Genomic DNA, 19,616 nt, shown 5'->3' with positions numbered 1-19,616 from the left:
TTGTTAACCCTCTGGCTCAAAACAACTCCATAAATGTAATAACACCTGAATTTTGTGTTAGTTGTGAAGTACAGTGTAAATATATTTTAGGTCAGTGTTCAACTACAACAGGACCTGTTCTCATTGGTTGGATTTGAAGCAGTCATATCACATGTCATCACAACACAATACCACAATCAAACCCAACAACATCATCTATTGTACAACATCAAACATGACATCCAAACTACCTTATTACCCTTGATCAACTTAGTAAGTTATTACATAACACTACACTACACACATGCGTGCGCACGCACACACTATATACACAGCTCTGACATATTCCTTTTCTTTTCACAGACACATCAGCTAACACCAAATAATGTCAACATCACCCTCCCTCACTACGACACACAATGCTGGCAGCAGCTCAATGTCACTCACATACTCCAGTCACTAATGATACAAGTCAACAACACACAACAACACTTACTAACACTACTACACAATATGGAGGAGGACAATCATAGTGAGTAGTAATTGTGTGTAAATATCATCTGTTATTACCATGGTAACTATAGCCCCTACCAGCAGTAGTACAAGAGGAAACACTACTCTAATTGTTGCCTACCTCCAAGAAGCCACACTACACACATATCACGTACTACAACTACAATCACTTGTTAGTAGAGTGAGTGATATAGTGAGACCATCTCCATTATCCCAACACTTTCAGATTAGTGAGAATACTATAGAGTTCTGTTCAAATACTCCAATAGAACATACACTTGTTCACAAAATACTCTAATAGAATAGTCACTAGATAATCAAGGGATAACGAGGTGTTATTTTTGGTTACTACATGTGATCTCATACTACATTTCTCTACAGATGATGAACATATCACCACAACAACCAATTAATGGTTGTCTTATTAGCCCTCCAACAACTACTAACCGACCGGTAAGTGAATAATAAATGCATCACCTCTTTGTGAAGGACCCCTCAACACAAATGGTCACAAAGTATCCATTACAATCAGTTACTCTATTCCTCTACAGATCAACGTTCAGTTAAGAGTTGACCTCAAATCATTACACCTTCTCATTGTTGCCATTGGACATGTCATCTCAACACAACCAGCCAATCAATCTTCACTTCTTAGCGAGTTGAACAAACTAAGAAATGACATGAGCAAAGCAGCCACTGCTCTGTCACATCTTGTGAGTGTAATTATCTGAAATAACTAGTATATTTTATCCAAATACAATTCTTTTAGATTAACGTACTACCACATTCAAGTGAGACCTTATCAGTACCCATGCCCATATTTGGAGGGCAATGTGACCGACTGACCAACAAACAGATCATACTAACCATCAGAATACAAGTTGTTATTATATCACAAGATCTGGACACTTTGAATAACTCTATATAGACTATATATATTTAGTATTTAACAATATTTATTTACAAATTGTATATTTCACTGAATCATTTATTATTATACGGCTGTACATATTTTTATCATAATAAATTATTAAACAGAAATCACTGAAGCAACACTATTCACACAGTGAGGGTATGTGTAATAATAGCTGGGTTCAAGAATTTGTCCTTGATCAAATCCGTTACTCACACAACAGCTGAACTAGTACAACTACTGATTGTAACCTTTATCTCCACTTCAAGCACTGCACAACAAGCACTGCTTGACTGTGATCAGGAGCCCACAAGTGCCGCAAGGCACCATCTGTTCCATTTGTCCTTGTACAGTATATTTGAGCTAATACAGTAATCTTTAGTATGTGGGGGATTTTCCCTGTTTAGTAGAGGTTGTTTTGTGGACACTTTACGAATATTCCTACTACTGTCAGTTCTCCACAATAACTATTAAAATATTGTGTACTTCTCGACCCTAAATATTGAGTACCTCACAAATAACTTCAGGTGTAGGCAATCTCCCTAAATGAAGATGACCTCTCTTGTTTCATAACCATCTATTTCTATGATCTTTGATCGTTTCAAGAAATACTCATGTAGTTAGTGAATAAACATTGTTTGTTTATAAAGTTTCTAATTCCTCATTTTAATTGCTGAGTTCTCACTGACTTGGAGGCCTGATATGCTAATTATCAGCATTTTAGGCAGTTTGCAAATCCCAAAGGGGATTTTCCTAAATCTCTGGAATCTCCCTGGATACACTGCTGCTGCTACTGTATGTTAAGGTGATGGGGATGGGTGTAAACGTTGTTGTTTTCAAAAAGGTGGTTAAAGAGCGTGGAACTCTGATCTCGTGATACAGGGCTGAAACAGCAAGTCCTTTATTCAAACGAATACATCAGGGACCAAGAGGTACTTATATTACAACATTCAAGTTGAGAATTGACCCTAATGGGAATTTTATTAATGCTTGTAAAAAAACCCTTTACTAAAGAGGGACAACCCCCCTAAAAGCTTATTATTTTTCTACCTCATTATGTATCAAACAAAAGTAGTAAAAATTGTTAGTCTTGAAGCTATATCGATCAGCTCACAGACATGCACTCATGAACATCTCCTAACCAACTAAAAGTAGAAGTCATGTTAGTACAGTACTTCTTGTACTGAACTCTATCTCTTATATAACTTCATAGGGACTATAAAATATAGTTGGTACTTCCCCCCCACAATCAGTTAGGATCCTTTTATGGACCGAAGACCTACAAGATCACTGCTACTACTACTATAAGGGAGAACAGAGCACATTACACAATATAGTAACTGATTCAGTAGGAGAATTTGTAACAGTGGAAGAAACTTTGAGAAGGGTTCTACTTCAAGAGCAACAGTAACAACAACGAAAAGCGATATACGTCACAAAATTACTCACACCAAAACAAGCTTGATATCACCCGAAGGTTACCCAACGAGAAAGGAGCTAACATTATGGCAGTAGCAGCAGCAACTATCCTACACTACAACTACACCAAGATGTTCATCATATTGTTTGTAGTAGTGTGGTCTAGTCAGTATACTAGATCAGTACCAGTAGTCAGCTCTCAAGGAGACCACACTATTGATATTACCAATACTCCATCACTAACTACTCAATGGAACATCAGCCCATTGTACCATCTTATTGGACTACTACAACAACAGCTAAACTATACATGTATAAGGAAAAATAGAAACTTTACATCTGAGTAGGGATCATAGAAATAAAAAGCAATGAAATAAGGGAAGACATCTTCACCTCTAGTTAAGTTTGTGGACATTTAATCCCTACTACAGTAACTTAACAGATCACAAAAATAAAAGCAATGAAACAATGGAGACCGACATTGCCCACACCTCCAGCTAGTCAACATTTAATTCCTACTACAGACTGAATTAGGAATTAAATGTCCACAAGTATACCTGCAGGTTTAGATGGCCTCCCTTGTTTCATTGCTTTTTATTTCTATGATCCCTACTCAAAATGTAACATTTCTAATTTTTGTTTGATTTTTGTAATATGACTGGTTTTTTTTTTTGCAAAAACATAATTCATTACTAGTGAGCCAGAACAGACCACAACAAAGGAAAGAATGATACCAGACACATTATGAAGTAATTGCAAAACTGAATACACACTCCGACTATCAATTACTAAAAGTGAGATGGCTTCATCTTCACCTATGCTCCACCTGTTATACAAGTACATAGAAAAATTTGGAATTTTCAACTAGAGTAGGGACCATAACACATCGATAAAAAAAAGTACTGAAACAAGCTGGAGTAGTACACGATATTAATTCACAGTAAAACAATAAGAAGTGTTATGTCCCTACTGTGCATTTCCATTATGGTATTTTGAGCACAGTAGGGATATAACACTTCTTATTGTTTTGCAGTGATTTAATATCATGGACTACTCCAACTTGTTTCAGTACTTTTTATCGATGTGCTATGGTCCCTACTCTAGTTGAAAATCCCAAACTTTTCTGTGCACTTGTTTGTTAACTTTTTTTGGTAAATAATAATTATGACTGGTGAACCCACGCATACCGCATCTGAAATGGCACTGTGTGTCCCAATTATCGTCTGAAAAGTGAAGTATCCATTACGCTTCATTGTCAGCTATGTTCAACCCGTTGCGCAGCATTTCGAATCATTAACTGTTCGAAAAGCACCTCTGCAATCCACGCATACCGAAAAAAAGAAATGGTCCCACATGTCCCAGTTATATCTATCGATTATCGTCTGAAAAGTGAAGTATCCATTATACTACGCTGTCAGCTATGTTCAACCCGTTACACAGCAGTATGAATCAAGAACTGTTTGAAAAGCACCTCTGATATCAAAATAGCCACTATGACAAATACAGATGATTTCTGTTACGAAGGGAAGCCATCATGTGCTATCGCCAAATCGACACTTTTTGCTGTCAGCAAAGATGAATGGGACACAAAGGAGGACACTGGTAAGTCCATGAAGAATGCATTGTACATACTGCGGTATGCCAAAAGGCACCTATCGAGCCAAAGCGACGTCAAACAGTGAAAAAATCAAGCCCATAGCCTTAGCCGTTATCAAGTTACGCTTGTCTGAAGGCATCAGTCAGTTACTTACTTACTCAGTCAGTAGAAAATTCTGTTAAATAAATTATTTAAAAAATTCCATAGCAACCTGTTGAAAGCGTTTCGGGTCAATCTGAAAGCTTGCTTGGGCTTAGGTTCACCTAACCAATACTGCCTGATCGTCGTTAGGGGAAATTGAGGTTGGTTTTTGGGTGATATTATTTTGTGGGCCACGCCTACTCCTTTGTGGTCCCTACTATACACTACTATCGTAGTGTATAATTACAACTGATGAGAAGTATAGAACAAATGTATCTGCAATTGATCCGTTCACTATGGAATTATGGAATTGATTCTCATGAAGAAGTCAAAACACACTGTCTATAAATCAATACTTACGCAGAAAAAGCAAACATAAAGTCCACGATGCATGACTGTAGCTGCTGCAGTTTGTGAAAGGGCCTTGAACAGTGAAGAAATCAAGCCTGCAGCTTTTACTATAGTTGAGTTATGCTTGCAACATCCAGTTAGTCAGTTAGCTGCTATATTTGTCATGTAGTCAGTAGAAAACTCAATTCAATAACAACTTGATGAAGTGCTTGGGGTTGCTCTGAAGGCATGTTTAGGTTTGATTATGCCCTAACCAATACTGCCAAGCTGTCTTGATGGAATGACTGGTGTTAGGGTGATAGCTTGGACAAGAAAGCCCAAACTTTCATGATCCCTAACATACAGTACCGTATAGTGGTAAAAAACTTTGGTGAATCTGGCAAATAGGGCTTCAATCACCGAAGTTTTTTTGCCAATTTTTTAAGTAGCTAGCAATCACATGAGCTGATATAATGAGACCACATTGCATCATTGAAATCAGTCCTGCAATAATAAACTACTAGCCACCAAGAGATGCAGTTCATCATCACATGAGGAATTTGACCAAATGCATTGATATATGTACACACATGATGACCTACCTGGAACTGAGCATGGGATCACTGCGCCACAGAGCGAGGTTCACTGTTAAGCTAAACATTGCCCTCAACACTCATACCACCAGCAAATAGTACACTTACACATGGTACGTAATTTCATGTAGAGATAGTGTATATACGCACTCCTATATAATGTATCATTCGTTTGATCAGATAATGCTTCCCTATTCGCCAACGTTTTTCCCACCAATTTTTCGATAGATGGTATTTGCCTATAACTTCAAAGTTTTTTTACTATATATGGTATTACTGTATCATATGGTAGTGCTGTATAGTAAGGATTCTGCCTAAAAAACTTGATCCGTACTCAAATGTTGCCATATTAGGTGTCAACTCAACACAACCAGCCAATCAAAATTCACTTCTAAAGACTCAAAAAATAATGCCACTGATGCTCTATCAAATCTTACTACTATTATATTTCATCCAAATACAATTCCTTTATATTGACATCTTACCAGCCAAGTAGGACGTACAAGTACCCATGCTAAAATTTGGTGGGCAGTATAACCGACCGACCAATGAACATATCAGAAAACAAGCTGGTACACCTTGGCACTGCGAATAACTCTATTTACGTAGACTGTATTTAGTATTTAACTACAAATCATATATTTCACATTGTGGATATTACCTACAACTGCCAACTTTTTTTTATTATAGTATAATTAAGAAATATTTATTAAACAGAAATCATATGGAATTCAATACTCAATGTACTCATCAGAGGATTGTATACAAGAGGTCTAAACATTATCTGTTGATTAGATTTGTAAATCAGAGCTAATGTATGTAGTTATACAATCTGAAATTCTACAACTGTCAACAATTACTGATCGACCTTTTACATATGTACGCACATACTTTAAATCTTTTATATTACATTTAGTAAGCACACAGAGGAGTTAGCAAACATTAGCATATATTCCCAAATTTTGTATCCCTTAAACATGTGGTACAGTTTATACACAGACACTTGTATCAAGAGTTGATACCATGATCAATTCTTGATTTCACAATAACACAATAACACTCACACTCTTCCCTAAGGCTACAGCAAACAAGTGTTCAATATCATCGTTGTTAGTGGCACCAGACATGACATATGGACACCACACCAGTCTGTGCTCCACCGACGTGTCGGCATCGTTGCTTCGGGTAACATGTAACAACAACTGCTCCCTGGAGGCTCAGTTAAGGAAATCTCACAAGTGACGTGCTGTACAACTACACTATAGTAGGACGTTGATTATATAATCTCACAGTCATGTTGGCATTCTGATAAGATCAGAACAACTTTGCTAGTTAAACTACACTACTAAACCTTCTTGTACCTGGTACTTGTAACCTCTAACTGACAAGTACCAAGCAGAGAGCAGGAACATGTAAGACCATTACAATGGTGTGTGTGTTCGTTTGAGTGTGTTGTGTGTGTTTGTTTGTTTGTGTGTGTGTGTGTGTGTGTGTGTGTGTGTGTGTGTGTGTAGTGTGTGTGTGTGTAGTGTGTGTGTGTGCATGTGCGTATAGTGAAAAGGATACTTGATTTCTGTTCCTTGCTCTTCCAGTTTCCACACATATAGGTTCCCTCCCTGGTCGATGGCCGCTAGGTAACTAGATGCAGGGTGAGCAAAGGCGACATCAGTAATGGCCCCAGTGAATCCCTTCAAGAGGCCTCGATTACTGTTTGATTGTTTAATGATCCGAATGACATAACCATTACGTCCTGTGAAATATTATGACGATGGATGAAAACCAAATGGTAGCTGTGGCCTGGGAATTTATATGGTGTGTATCTAGGACCTGGAATTATAGTCAGACATCTGCCATTATCCAACCATTTCTGGCTAATGTCTGAACAAATTTAGAAATTTTTTGCACAGTACTATTGAGTATGTCTGCTTCAGAGAGAATGAAATGGAATGTCTTGAGAGCTGCTGCTGCTGCGAATTTATACTCTAGCATTTGTTTTAGCAAAATTTATCTATCTCCTGACTTAACACCCGAAGAAAGAAACTGATTTGCAAAGCAAAAAAAGATGTGGAGCAGAACTTAGTTATTAGGAAAGGAAAAATTGTGTTAAAGAAAGTTACTGTGATTGACGACCTGAATGTCAGAACGAAGACTGCATCACACTCAAGAGTTGAGTACGTAACTAATCAAATCATTATTACTTGTCTTCAAACTAGTTGTGATTAAGGCTGGCAGAAATAATTTCTGCCAGACCCTCAGCACATTTACTTTTGTATGTACAGCACCATACAGTATGTGCTCTTTATCCCTTGTATGTTGTGCTGTAACGTCTGTTGATAATAACAGTAATATCCGACCACATAACAGGATTCGTCAGATCATTTCCAAAACATAATTTCAGGCTCTGGTATTCCATATGTAACACACAAATTGTTGCCATATTGTGTATGTTGCTGCAAGGAATCTTGTGAAGGAATAGTTTGATAATACATTACCATTAGACAAGTAAACAAGATAATCTTCATTCACCTACTCAAGTCTAAACATTTCATATGACATGGAAAGAAGTACGTCAGTGGAGTCTAGCTCTTGACAGTACTTTATCGACACACATTCTCTAAGTGGGCTACCTTAATGGTACCTTTAGCCCAAAATACAGTATATAGCAACATGTACAATATACTACATTAGTCTAGTACAGTTTCCATGGTTACCTTCTAACACATAAGCTAAGTACTCATTGGAGCTGGCAACAAGGTAACCATAGTGATTGATCAGATTCCAATTTTGATTTGTAATGGTAGTGATTTTGACCTGTGAACAACAAACAACACCGTGCTAATGAACAATGACATACACCTGTAGGTGACAACTTCACTACCTTACTACTCCCAGTAGACAGTGCTGGTAGTGAAGACTTCTGACTAGCATGGATGTTGACCTCATAACCAAATATGGAATTACTACAGAATTGCTCGTCTCCCAGTAGCTCACTATGAAAAGAAATACAAACAGTGTACATAATACATGCTGCACACTGGAACCTGTTAACATGACACTTGAGGACACCTACTTATATCATCCACACACCTAGTTAAGATCCCAAAGTATCCTGTAGTACATAAACTGACCTGAAGAATTATATGAGACACCCCACCGGTATAATTTTGGGAAAAACTATGTAAATGGGTAATTCATTCTAATGCATACTTTAATTGCATCAAGACAGTGAGTATGCAATGGGTAAACGTCTATTGACTTTGGAAAATTCATGCAACATACATATACACATGAAATCAGCATCATTATGGACACACCACACACACAGAACACATACAAATACTATATCCACCATACGCATATTACAGATTACTGTAAGATACAAAATTTTGGCGGGGCAAATTCGGCGAAATCAAGTCTCTTACTACTACTGTATTATGAACTCAAGGCAAAATTATTTCAATTCGCCAAAATATTCTTGTCCAACTTTTAGCCAACTAAATAAAGAGAATGCAGTATGACACAAGCATTCGCCAAAATATTATCTGTCAAATTCTATCTCGAGTCAAATCGCCAAACTTTTGTATCATACGGTATACTGTATTGTCTCAAATTATGGCCCGGGTATTTATTCCAGCTTCACCCCAGCCACTAATCAAGACCAGCCCTATACGAGATCGGCATTTATATGCAGCTTCAGCATTTACAAATCAACTTCATACCTCAGTGTTCTACCTCCCTTAATGCTTTACTCAAAGATCAAGAAGTCTACCATACTGAAACTACGGAATTGTCAGAAATTATGACTGCACTAGGCGTACATTTGAGAACTGGTGTCCTGGTGTTTATTCTGTTATGATACTACATACCCCAGGCAACTGAATGGGCACCAGGAGTTTATACGAGACTGGCCATAATTCAATGTATACAGTACATGTATATATGTGTTCACACTACTCACATTGTCTGATAGTAGTTGGGTGCTGAGGGATCACGTGATGACCCATATTTACCCACATCACTCTAATGAGGGGTAACACCTCATCACACACCAGGGGGAGGGGGTACTAACCTGGTCACCTTCAGTAGCTCTTGAAGAATCATTATCATCATTCCAGCCAGCCTTGGATACTTTCTTGTGTCCTATACAGAACATGTGATGCCAGTATGTATTCATTGTGTGGTTATTATGGGGGCACAGTTTAAAAATAGATTTGGTTTGATGGCTGTACATGTTTGCTGATACTCTTGAAGCCAGTTTATAAGATACGTGTACAATTCACTACAGCAGGAACATACATACTCACTACATACCGGAGTCCTCTGAAGACATGCCTAGTTGGTGGTCTGCTTGCCTTTACACCATGTGCACGAGTAGAGCGTTAATTAGAACATACACAAATTATGTCGTGGTGCATGTCGCGACATGTTCGCACCTTCTGCAATGGATTCCAGCTACTATCGCGATCCGTCAATTCTGGCGTGCTAACCTACGAGTATCCTCCAATTCCAGAAGAAGAGCGAAAGGTGAGAGCCAGAATCAGTTGAGACATAGACCCTGATAGATACTAACCCCAGATACCTGGGGTTAGTATATCTATGTTTGAGAGGACTAAACTATTTTGTATGTGCATTCATAGATATTATATGCTACGGTGCATTGTAGAAACTTTACTCTTATTCCCGCATATTTTGCAATATTATCTACAATGTATGCTGGCCTCTATTCCACAGGGTTTGAAGGATTTTGTTATTGATGATAACTGGGTCCCATATCAACTGGAGCCCAAGCAGGCCTGGGTCACTAATTTCCTCACAGGAGAACGACTAGGCATCGTACCCCTCAACCCGCTTGTGTTTGGTGAGAGACATCGACTAGATACCATTCATCAAGTTGTTTGTTGGGAGAGGGCTAAGGCTCGAAGTGGAAATGCATCAACTAAGACTCGTGCAGAAGTCCGAGGTGGTGGGCGTAAACTACGTCGACAGAAAGGTTCAGGCCTTGCTCGAGTGGGAGGATCACGAGCTCCTACCCGAGTTGGAGGAGGTGTCTCACATGGACCTAAACCACGATCATATTACTATCCCCTACCCAACCAAGTACGATCCCTGGGACTACGAGCTGCCCTCTCTGTGAAGTACACTCAAGGAGACCTCCATATTGTTGATGCATTGAACAGCAGCAGTCAAGACCCAGATGAACTATCAGACAGGCTGTACAAACATGGTTGGGACTCGGTACTTCTAGTTGATGGTGGAGAGATTGATGCAAACTTGTATGAGGCTACATCAGATCTGGAGTGGTGTGAGATAGTACCCAGTGGTGAATGTGAAGTATACAAAGTGATGTTATACAGCTCACTGGTGCTGAGCCTTGGTGCCGTCCGCTTGATAGAACAAGCATTAGCCCCCAATACACCTCTGAACAAATCAATACATTGTGATAATGAACTGTTACAATTCTGATAACATTTTTATTGTTCATTAAATTACAACAACTAAATAAAATAAATTAAGGTGGTAAAATTACAGGAGTATTCACACACAATATAATACACTAAATCACATGACAACACAAAACTCTTAACACTCTCTTATGGTGATTTATATTTTCAGTTTAATATTATTATTGGCTTCCAGATGGAGGGATTGCTAGTGATGGTTGGGACAAATCCTTGTCCTTGTCTTTGGAGTGAACGTCCCGAGAAGTGCTGGTGGGGCTCTGGCTCCCTGGAGGAGGTGTACTACCACTCTGACTGGTTTGTGAGGAGCTCATTAGAGATGTTGATGACGGCACTGTGTGTTGGTTACTCTGTGAACGAGCAGCTTCTTTCAACACCGGATCTGGTAGTAGCAGAAACAAATGTAACATTGGTACAGTTATAACTCTTGAAACAAAATGGGACATGCAGGCAAGCCAATGACCATTGAAGCCATTAGGCAGGTCACTTTGTCAACAAATGACACATTTAGGGGATGTTTACTGTAAGTTGGGTGATGGTCATGCAGCAGGTTACTTCATACACATTTAGTCATATTGCTAATTACACATCAGAGCAGGTATTTACTGCTGTTTCCAGTGTTATGAGTGGTGTGTAACTACTTACAAAAATAAGGATGTTCCATGGCTTCTCTTGCTGTTAAACGTTCCTAATTATCAATAAGGAAAACATTACACAATGTATAGTACACACAGCCACACCTGGTGGTCATAACGCAGTAACTTGTCTAGGAGATCTAGTGCTTCAGGGCTAACTAGATGTTGGTTTTCACCATGAACAAATCTCTCCCAACGTTTACGAGAATGCCTAGAGGCAAAGAGAGAGGTCTACACTAGTCAAAAGAGCAGCTCTATTACCTTCCCAAGATACTGCTGAACCTGGGGTCAAGGTCGATTTTGTACTTGTCAATGTATTCATACAACTCTTCACTGCCCAACACTTTAGCTATCTTCACCAGCTGGTCATAGTTGTCGTGACCATGGAAGAATGGCTCTTTGCGGAATATCTACATGGAACAAAGAAAACAACTGGCCATAGTCACGACAAACAACTGGAGAACAAAAATTTTTTTGGTCCTAATATATGCACTATAAATCTTTTCCACTTTTTCCTACAGTTACCTCAACTTGACAAAGAATTTCTCACAATACTGACACATTCCTTACCATACTGGCTAGCATACAACCAAAACTCCACATGTCCAGGGAGTAGTCATAAGCTTGATGGTCAACAAGCAGTTCTGGCCCCTTGAAGTACCGTGATGCAACACGTACATTATACTCCTGGCCAGGATGGTAGAACTCTGCTAGTCCCCAATCAACTAGACGTAACTAGAGCAAGATTACGATTTGTTAACCAATAAAGGCGCGGTAACTACACCTTAACTCACTTTTCTGTTTTCATGATCAATCATGACATTGTGGGGTTTCACATCCCGATGCATGATCCCCATGCTGTGACAATAATCTAATGCCTACAAGGAAAGGAGTGTATTATGTACAGTAGCAGCATACCTTATGTACAGATTAGTGCACAGTGGAATTTGCATGAACCGGACACTGGGACTCATTAGCTTAATAGTGTCCTGATAATCAAGGAGTATTTTGATTTTGCAGGTCAGCTTATATACTAAGGAATACTTTGGGACCTTATCTAAGTGTTTGGATTCTGTAGGTGTCCACATAGCCATTTAAGCAGAAGGTTACACAGGCTTAAAAGCTAGATTTTTGGAATGCACTGTTGAACACTTTTTTCCTCCTGGTGGAGACATTCCTTCACCAAGTTACAACACAAGGGTACCGATAATTTGCATAATGTTCTGAAGATGCCCACCCTTCCGAAAAGTTTATTCAGATTGCATATGGTGCACCGTAACATCAGCAAAGCACTCAAGATTGGTCATCAGTGAGACCTTTAATTAGGTAATACTTGTCAATACAAGAATAAAGAATAGTTCCGTTGCCAAAACAGGTATTCATAAGAATTTTCTCAGTGTATACTTTACGGTGACTATACAGCAATAAATGCATCTTTAAGGGTTCATGTAGGTGTCCACACCAGCATAATACACACAACTGACTGACCTTGAGTAGTTCATACAAGTAAAATCTGATGTCGTAGTCTGTCAGTGTTTGGTATAGTGTTTTGAAGTCAACATTATTGACAAACTCAAATATTAATGCTGGTGTTCTGGACTGAAAGAGAAAACCAACAACACACATTACCAAATGCACAAGCTCAGCAGTTATATACTGCAATATACAACTTCACGCAATAGAAATGTATTGTACAGCAGATATTTATTGTAAGCTTTTCATACAAAATGGTATACAGCAGACTGCCCATGGCTTCACCTACCCAAGGGTCTTTGACGACATCCAGTAAGGTTACAATGTTGGGACCACCTCGTAAATTTTCAAGTATCTTGATTTCACGTTTGATCTTTTTCTTTTTCACAGGCTGCAAAGAATGACAACAAATAATACAATACCATTACAAGTGTAATCTACAGTACCTTTAACACTTTAATAACACATTTCTCATTGTTGGTCACATTCATTGCCTCAAACACCTCACTGTATTTGCCACGACCTAGTTTCCTCACCACCTGATAGTTGTCTTGGTTACTATAGGCAGTGACAAGCAGCCATATATCACACAATACATGGACACCAAACAGTCTATCATCATCAGCCACAATGGTTATACAAAAGTGACAACACATTAGAAAACACTTCAGTTAACAATACCACACTATACCACAGACTGAGGTAGTCTAACAACACAATACATGGCGGGCTCACCCCCATTCAATGGGATGAGACTCGTAGTCCCAGTACTCTCGCGGCTTGTGTGTGTTAACGTCCGCGTAGACACGCGACCTACTCACAAGACCTGCCGCGGACATCGCCCGTACCTTGACACCAAACGGCTCCCCTGTAACGTAAAGGGCAAGAGGAATTAACACTATTCCATTTAGCGCACATCACATGACGAAGCTATTAATTTTTAAAGAAATTAAAAATGTGTTTAGCAATTTTATGTAAGTTACTACAGATTAATATAAGTTCGGACACTAAGACACTTACGGATTCCACAACGTTGTAGTATGCTAAATGAAATACAAGAGAAACTGGGCAACCACTCTCGACAGACCAAAGTACTAAACTGTCTCAACACTTTTCACTGTTTTATAACAACATCGACGTCGTAAATTGTCCAAGCTACTGCGACGATAGCAACTTGATGTAAACGTGACTGCCCCAATTTATCGTAAGAATTTATTACGGACAGTTACAGTTGAAAATGGCAAGTTCTATTCACTCGTCGAAAGTCAAAGATGGAGACTGGCTAATGGAAGATGGTGAAAAATGGTTCGTTGGTGTACATTCGCCGTGCAAAAGAGTAGAGTATTTATTCTAATCCCACAATCAAATATTTTACAGCTTAAAGACAAGTCTGTTCAAATGGACCCCTAACTATGACGGGGCCGCACAGGCTTTTAGCAAAGCAGGTAAAATATTACACTTGCAATGTGGCATTGCTGTGAAGCTGCTTTTGTTTAAACAAGCATGTTTTCTTTTGGTGTTCATTGTGTGACTTTCTATTACAGCCGTGAGTTACAAGTTGGGAAAAGCTTATGACAAGGCTGAGAGGGCTTATGTCAGATCTGCAGATGCCTATGCAAATGCTAACTCGTATCCTTGCCTTGTGCCACATATTATTATAATTCTTAACATGGTGTAGCTTATTCTACTCAGCCAAGTGAGTTACATTTCACATAAACACAATTCTTAGTACATGTGATGTTGTTCATAGGGCCCTAGAAGATGCTGCAGTTGTTTGTAAAGTATTAACTAGTTTGTGTTTGTTGTTTACTAGTCACCGATATGTTGTGTTTGTAGGAGAGCAAGAGATTAGACGATGCTGTGAAATACTTCAGAGAAGCAAGGTGTGTTGTCTTTGTGTGCATACATGCTGTGATGCATGTGTGACCATCCATGGTATTGTGGTAGGTGACTATATATTGAATATGTAGCCAAGCAATTTGGTATTGTCATTATATTCTAAACAGTATGGTTCCCTTAGCATAACACTTGCTTCCTAAACAAGAAACAACATGGACTTACATCCCACAGCTACCACTCTTAGATATATAGTAGATGTCTTGCGTAGTGGTTGCATCCTTGAAAGTTATAGTGGCCACAGTACAGCTTTTAATCAATAGCATTGTAAGCATTGTAATTTACGCTGGGATGCTGGAGTTTGAAACATTAAAATTCTTGGTGTCTGACTATAAACATGCTTGTGACCTTTTTTACATCAGATTATTGTCAAAAGTTGTTTGCACAGTTCTTCTGAATTGAATAACAGCTTTAGCTGGTGAGAAGTTGATGTGTTTCAGTTTAGGTATGCAAAAGGAAGTTTAGATTCCAGCTATTGTGACTCCTTTATTTAGCATGTGCAGGATCAAATGATCCCCACAATGTGTGGGGGTTTCGAGATTCTTACTGCCTGTGTTTACAGGTTTTAGCTTCCCCAGTGAGAAACTGTTTAGTAAATAGAGCACCTAAGCAATAAATTTTTCAAAAATGGTTCACTTTGTGATAAAAGCGCCAAATAATCTGTGGAAGTTGAATAAGGTGTATTAAATAATAGAGATATGGTGCCAGATCAAAATCATTTCTAGTTCGTTGAGGAGCAATCGCATGCAGAATAGCCTTCTAGCATGAAATTTTAACGATGCCAATAAAATTACATCAATAGAAATACATATGGCTTTGTACAGCATGGCCCTGCATGCCTGCTAAACATTATGACCTAGTGACCTGGATGGACACCTAACTTTTGGATTTGACACTTGCCTACAAATCACCCTATCTGTGGTATGAATCAAGTAACTGTTGTACCAAGTTTGATGCTATTATCAAAAAGTGATGGTTGTTTTATTTAGCCGCTCCACAATGTAACAGTTACGTATTGTGTTTCATGTTGTGTTTTGTAGTGGTCGGTACAATGAGAATGGTAATCCAGACACTGCTGGAATGGTGATGGAGAAGGCAGCAAAGTCAGTTCCATTATGTAACATTGACATCATGAATATGATGTACTGGTTCACAGAGTAATGGAGTTGTCAGAACCTGACAAGGCTGCTGTGCTCTATATGGAAGTGGCCAACATACAAGAGGTAATTTGAAGTGTACTGTATGTGAGTGTGTGTATGTGAGCATGTGTGTATGTGTGTGCATGTGTGCACATGTATGTGTGTGCATGTGTGTGCATGTGTGTACATGTATGTGTGTGCATGTGTGTACATGTATGTGTGTACATGCACACAAGCACCCACTCCAATCTATCCAGCTGTGTTATAATAAGGACATAGTACTAAATGGAATAGCGAATACCTAAATGTTGTTGTCTCACACTGAGGGCGTGGTTTATATAGTAACATATATTTATTTTCTCAGCATTATCTACAGTGTCCAAGGAATGGATGACCACAAAGTTTCAGCTTACTGTGGTGGAATTGTAGCACTAGATAGTAGAAAGAGCAAGGAAATCGATTTGTACAACGACTATACTGAATTAAACTACAAATGCTTACATGTAAATTTGCAGCCATAACTTCTAGTCTACAGCGTTGGGATTTAATTAAAATACCATGGATTAGCAAATCAACGAAGATATAGTTTTAGCCCTGCAGCCACAAGTAGTTTTATTGAAGAAATGACAATGTTTACCACACCATAAACAAACATGCAACACACATACCATTGGGGAACGAAACGAAGATTTTAAACTTTCCATGAGCAGGCAAATAAGATGATATATAGGTTTAATTGATTTGGGATTGGCTACCCTGAGTAATGGCTCGATTAAAACTTGCATGTGTTTTTCTTTGTAGCATGCATAATTACACCAATATTTTTACATTTTGTTTTTCTTAAAACGCATGCTTGTGCAAATTAGGTGGGTTTTTTCTGAGACATTCACAAATTTGTGACAATCCACCAAAAGCTGTCAGTCTATTTGTTGGTAAGTCTAACTTGCTCAACCAGACATACTCCTGCAAATTAATCACCATTAACATCTTGTTGATTTAATATTAGTTACTGTGTTCAGTGGACTCTATAGGATTATGCAGTTGCCACTATTTGGGCACTTCCTGTGTGGTATCAGAGTCCTACACAACTTCACTCTAATGACTATGTTATCCCATTTTTGTTAGAAGGTACTTGTGTTGTTAGGTTTGCAGCTAGTTTCTATGAGTAGGATTTTATAATTATCCTGTTTGTGCTACAACCTTTGTGATAATCAACCTCTATGATTTATTGGATAAGATTTGTATCTTGGAGATAGCTGAAATGATCTGGCTGAAATTTGGTATAGAAGTTATCCCAACCCAAAGGAATGTCCACTACAGAAATGGTTGATTTTGTGTAGAAAAGATTGAGTTGTGGATGTGTGGAAGTGACACTTTTTGCAGTTTGTATTTAACTGCAACACTGAGCATTTTTGGCCGCATAACATGCTACCATGTATCTTGATGCTCTTTTTGTTCTACACTTTAGGTAGAAGAGAAATATCGAGAGGTCAGCAATACAGTGAGGAAAGCTCTCAACATGTTCATCAGATCAAAACAGTCAGTAGCACAATAAATAATATGGTATTACAGGGATTAGCAGCGGTGACATCACTATGAGTATGATTTGTTTCGGTTACATCAACAGTTTCAGTCTCAATTTACAAAAAGCACAACCTTTATACAAATCATTATTCTCATACCTAGTGATGGTCCTCTACAAAATACCTAGACAACACCATTACAGTCAATTTTGAGACAAACTGGCTGTGTACTGCAGTGATTTGACAACACTCACCCAATGCAATAGTGAAAAGGAAACTATCAAGTTAAATTCGAAAGATAGAGGTGTCCATAAAGCTATTCAAAGTCTGGCCTCATAATGCCCCTGCATAGAATTATGACTTCCTGTGAGAATAATGTCACTTTTGTGAATCCCTGTTATATGGTGTATGAGACTGTATATTATAGTAGTAATAGTAGTCATTATTGTCAAGTATTGTTGACACACTGCAGGTTATCCAAGGCCATCAAGGCTGCTAATAGGCTTCAGTCAACATATGGACAGTTACAAGGATGGAACCACATACATCAGGTGAGCTACTATACACAGCTACACCCCCTAGTAGCCACTCCCATTCCTGCAGGTAACAGCAGTTAAGGTATTGCTACACCTCCACACTGGAGACCTAGTGGAGGCCAATCAGGTGTACAGTGAAGCCTTCAGGTGTGTCTGTCCTCCGTCCATCTGTGTAGTGTGTGTATGATCTGTGTACAAGCTGTATGAGTAGTGCGTGCGTGTGTGTAGTGTGAGTGTAATTGGTGAGGCAGTGGTACTATATTAGACAGGACTGTGCCTAAAAGGGAAGGGATTTAGAGGGTTGTCTGTGCTCAGCTGTGTTTCCTTCGGCAAGGATTTTTCTGTGTTTCTGCAGTCTGTAGCTGCTAAATCTTTTAAGGGGTAATGTAAGAAACCATCTACTTGTGTACCACTGAATCTGGGTCCTCACAAAAACCAGAAGTTGTCTTGCCACACTACCCAAAACAAGCATCTCAAAACCAGCCTTGTGTAGTCTGAAACTTAGTAGTGTAACTATTCAATCTACTGCTCCACCAGTAGTATACCACTGGACCAATCAGCTTATGTTTGATGTGTATTAGTCACAAAGCTGAACTAGTGCTGAGAAAATTGGAGCAGAAGCCATGAGTTGTGTGGGTCATTTTGTGTTCACACTGGGCCAATGGAGTGCCATATTGCCTTATCAAATACCCTATAACTATTCACTGGTGGTGTTTGTTTGATTTTGTCCATTGTGTGTGATTGGATCGGTTTTGTAATATCTGTTTGTGTGTGTGTGTTGTGTACTTGTGATCATACAAGTAGAGTACATGTGTTGTGTAGTGTTGTAGGATTTGACAGCTCAGATGAGGCAGCAGTTATTGAACGGCTACTGGCAGCGTTTGGAGAAGGAGACGAGGAAGAGATCACAAAGTGTACTAGTGATCCAGTGTACAAGTGTATGGACAATGAAGTGAGCAATACACTAACCTGCTACCGTATTGTGTGTGTGTACTGCTGTCCCTGCTGGTTGTGTAGGTGGCCAAGTTGGCTAAGTCACTCAAACCAGCCATAGTGGACCTCAATGTTGCTCCATCACAAACAACACAGCAACAGCCAACAGACCAGCCATCATCATCCAGTGACCAACCAGCCACATCATCAGAGGCAACGGCTACTGATGAAAGAGCTCAACTGTTTGCTGTTACCAAACCAAAGAAGCAGCTACCAGAGGAAACTGTGGCTAGTGAAGATGATGACAAAACTAGTGAACTAACTGTACCAACAGCAGATAACAATGTTGTAAATGATGTAGTGAAGTCACCAGTAGAAGGAGAGGAGACTGTATCTGATGAAGAAGAGGAGGAAATATTGGATATCAATTGATAATTATGTGTATGTATTGTGATCATGTGATACTATTGTATGTTACTGGTTCTAGTAGTAGAGTATCATCAACAGGTCATGATAGACCATCTGTGTGCATAGTGA

General features: G+C 38.9%; 4 protein-coding genes across 4 annotated transcripts in view; 2 read left to right on the top strand and 2 right to left on the bottom strand.

Moving 5' to 3' along the window:
- Positions 1 to 10,006, bottom strand: part of LOC136265016 (enhancer of mRNA-decapping protein 4-like) — a 53,188-nt gene extending 43,182 nt beyond the window's left edge. The window contains exons 1-7 of the mRNA XM_066059774.1: positions 9,797 to 10,006; positions 9,555 to 9,625; positions 9,444 to 9,505; positions 8,364 to 8,475; positions 8,197 to 8,296; positions 7,052 to 7,235; positions 6,550 to 6,694 (exon numbers count right to left, since the gene is read on the bottom strand). Coding sequence (XP_065915846.1) covers positions 6,550 to 6,694; positions 7,052 to 7,235; positions 8,197 to 8,296; positions 8,364 to 8,475; positions 9,444 to 9,505; positions 9,555 to 9,625; positions 9,797 to 9,815 — 693 coding nt within the window. The 5' untranslated portion in view covers positions 9,816 to 10,006. The remainder of the gene's footprint in view (positions 1 to 6,549; positions 6,695 to 7,051; positions 7,236 to 8,196; positions 8,297 to 8,363; positions 8,476 to 9,443; positions 9,506 to 9,554; positions 9,626 to 9,796) is intronic.
- LOC136265042 (large ribosomal subunit protein uL4-like) lies at positions 9,791 to 11,326 on the top strand. Its single transcript, XM_066059808.1, has 2 exons — positions 9,791 to 10,009; positions 10,217 to 11,326. The coding sequence occupies exons 1-2, from the start codon at positions 9,887 to 9,889 to the stop codon at positions 10,946 to 10,948; spliced, it is 855 nt and encodes a 284-aa protein (XP_065915880.1). The 5' UTR covers positions 9,791 to 9,886; the 3' UTR covers positions 10,949 to 11,326.
- LOC136265030 (casein kinase II subunit alpha-like) lies at positions 10,905 to 14,286 on the bottom strand. Its single transcript, XM_066059790.1, has 11 exons — positions 14,073 to 14,286; positions 13,788 to 13,920; positions 13,499 to 13,610; positions 13,342 to 13,443; positions 13,068 to 13,178; positions 12,374 to 12,457; positions 12,150 to 12,314; positions 11,841 to 11,989; positions 11,685 to 11,790; positions 11,590 to 11,632; positions 10,905 to 11,326 (listed from the first exon to the last, which is right to left on the bottom strand). The coding sequence occupies exons 2-11, from the start codon at positions 13,889 to 13,891 to the stop codon at positions 11,109 to 11,111; spliced, it is 1,194 nt and encodes a 397-aa protein (XP_065915862.1). The 5' UTR covers positions 13,892 to 13,920; positions 14,073 to 14,286; the 3' UTR covers positions 10,905 to 11,108.
- On the top strand, positions 13,812 to 19,616 carry LOC136265031 (gamma-soluble NSF attachment protein-like). The gene is made up of 13 exons (XM_066059791.1): positions 13,812 to 14,357; positions 14,430 to 14,497; positions 14,597 to 14,681; positions 14,731 to 14,748; positions 14,803 to 14,833; positions 14,889 to 14,935; positions 15,989 to 16,051; positions 16,105 to 16,171; positions 17,556 to 17,626; positions 18,083 to 18,161; positions 18,214 to 18,293; positions 18,969 to 19,098; positions 19,164 to 19,616. Exons 1-13 carry the CDS (start codon positions 14,290 to 14,292, stop codon positions 19,509 to 19,511), a joined length of 1,155 nt encoding a protein of 384 aa, XP_065915863.1. The 5' UTR covers positions 13,812 to 14,289; the 3' UTR covers positions 19,512 to 19,616.

The sequence above is a fragment of the Dysidea avara genome, chromosome 8 (assembly GCF_963678975.1).
Source record: "Dysidea avara chromosome 8, odDysAvar1.4, whole genome shotgun sequence".
NCBI lineage: Eukaryota > Metazoa > Porifera > Demospongiae > Dictyoceratida > Dysideidae > Dysidea > Dysidea avara.
Note: the sequence above shows the minus strand (reverse complement) of the source record. Positions and strands in the feature narration are given on the sequence as shown.

Coding starts and splice junctions, on each gene's coding strand:
- LOC136265042 (XM_066059808.1), top strand. CDS start 9,887: ATGTCGTGGTGCATGTCGCGACATGTTCGCACCTTCTGCAATGGATTC. Junction 10,010..10,216: donor TTCCAGAAGAAGAGCGAAAG/GTGAGAGCCAGA, acceptor TCTATTCCACAG/GGTTTGAAGGATTTTGTTAT.
- LOC136265030 (XM_066059790.1), bottom strand. CDS start 13,891: ATGTCCGCGGCAGGTCTTGTGAGTAGGTCGCGTGTCTACGCGGACGTT. Junction 13,179..13,341: donor ATGTCGTCAAAGACCCTTGG/GTAGGTGAAGCC, acceptor TTTCTCTTTCAG/TCCAGAACACCAGCATTAAT. Junction 11,990..12,149: donor GTTGTATGCTAGCCAGTATG/GTAAGGAATGTG, acceptor TGTTCCATGTAG/ATATTCCGCAAAGAGCCATT.
- LOC136265031 (XM_066059791.1), top strand. CDS start 14,290: ATGGCAAGTTCTATTCACTCGTCGAAAGTCAAAGATGGAGACTGGCTA. Junction 14,834..14,888: donor ATGCTGCAGTTGTTTGTAAA/GTATTAACTAGT, acceptor TTGTGTTTGTAG/GAGAGCAAGAGATTAGACGA. Junction 14,936..15,988: donor AAATACTTCAGAGAAGCAAG/GTGTGTTGTCTT, acceptor TGTGTTTTGTAG/TGGTCGGTACAATGAGAATG.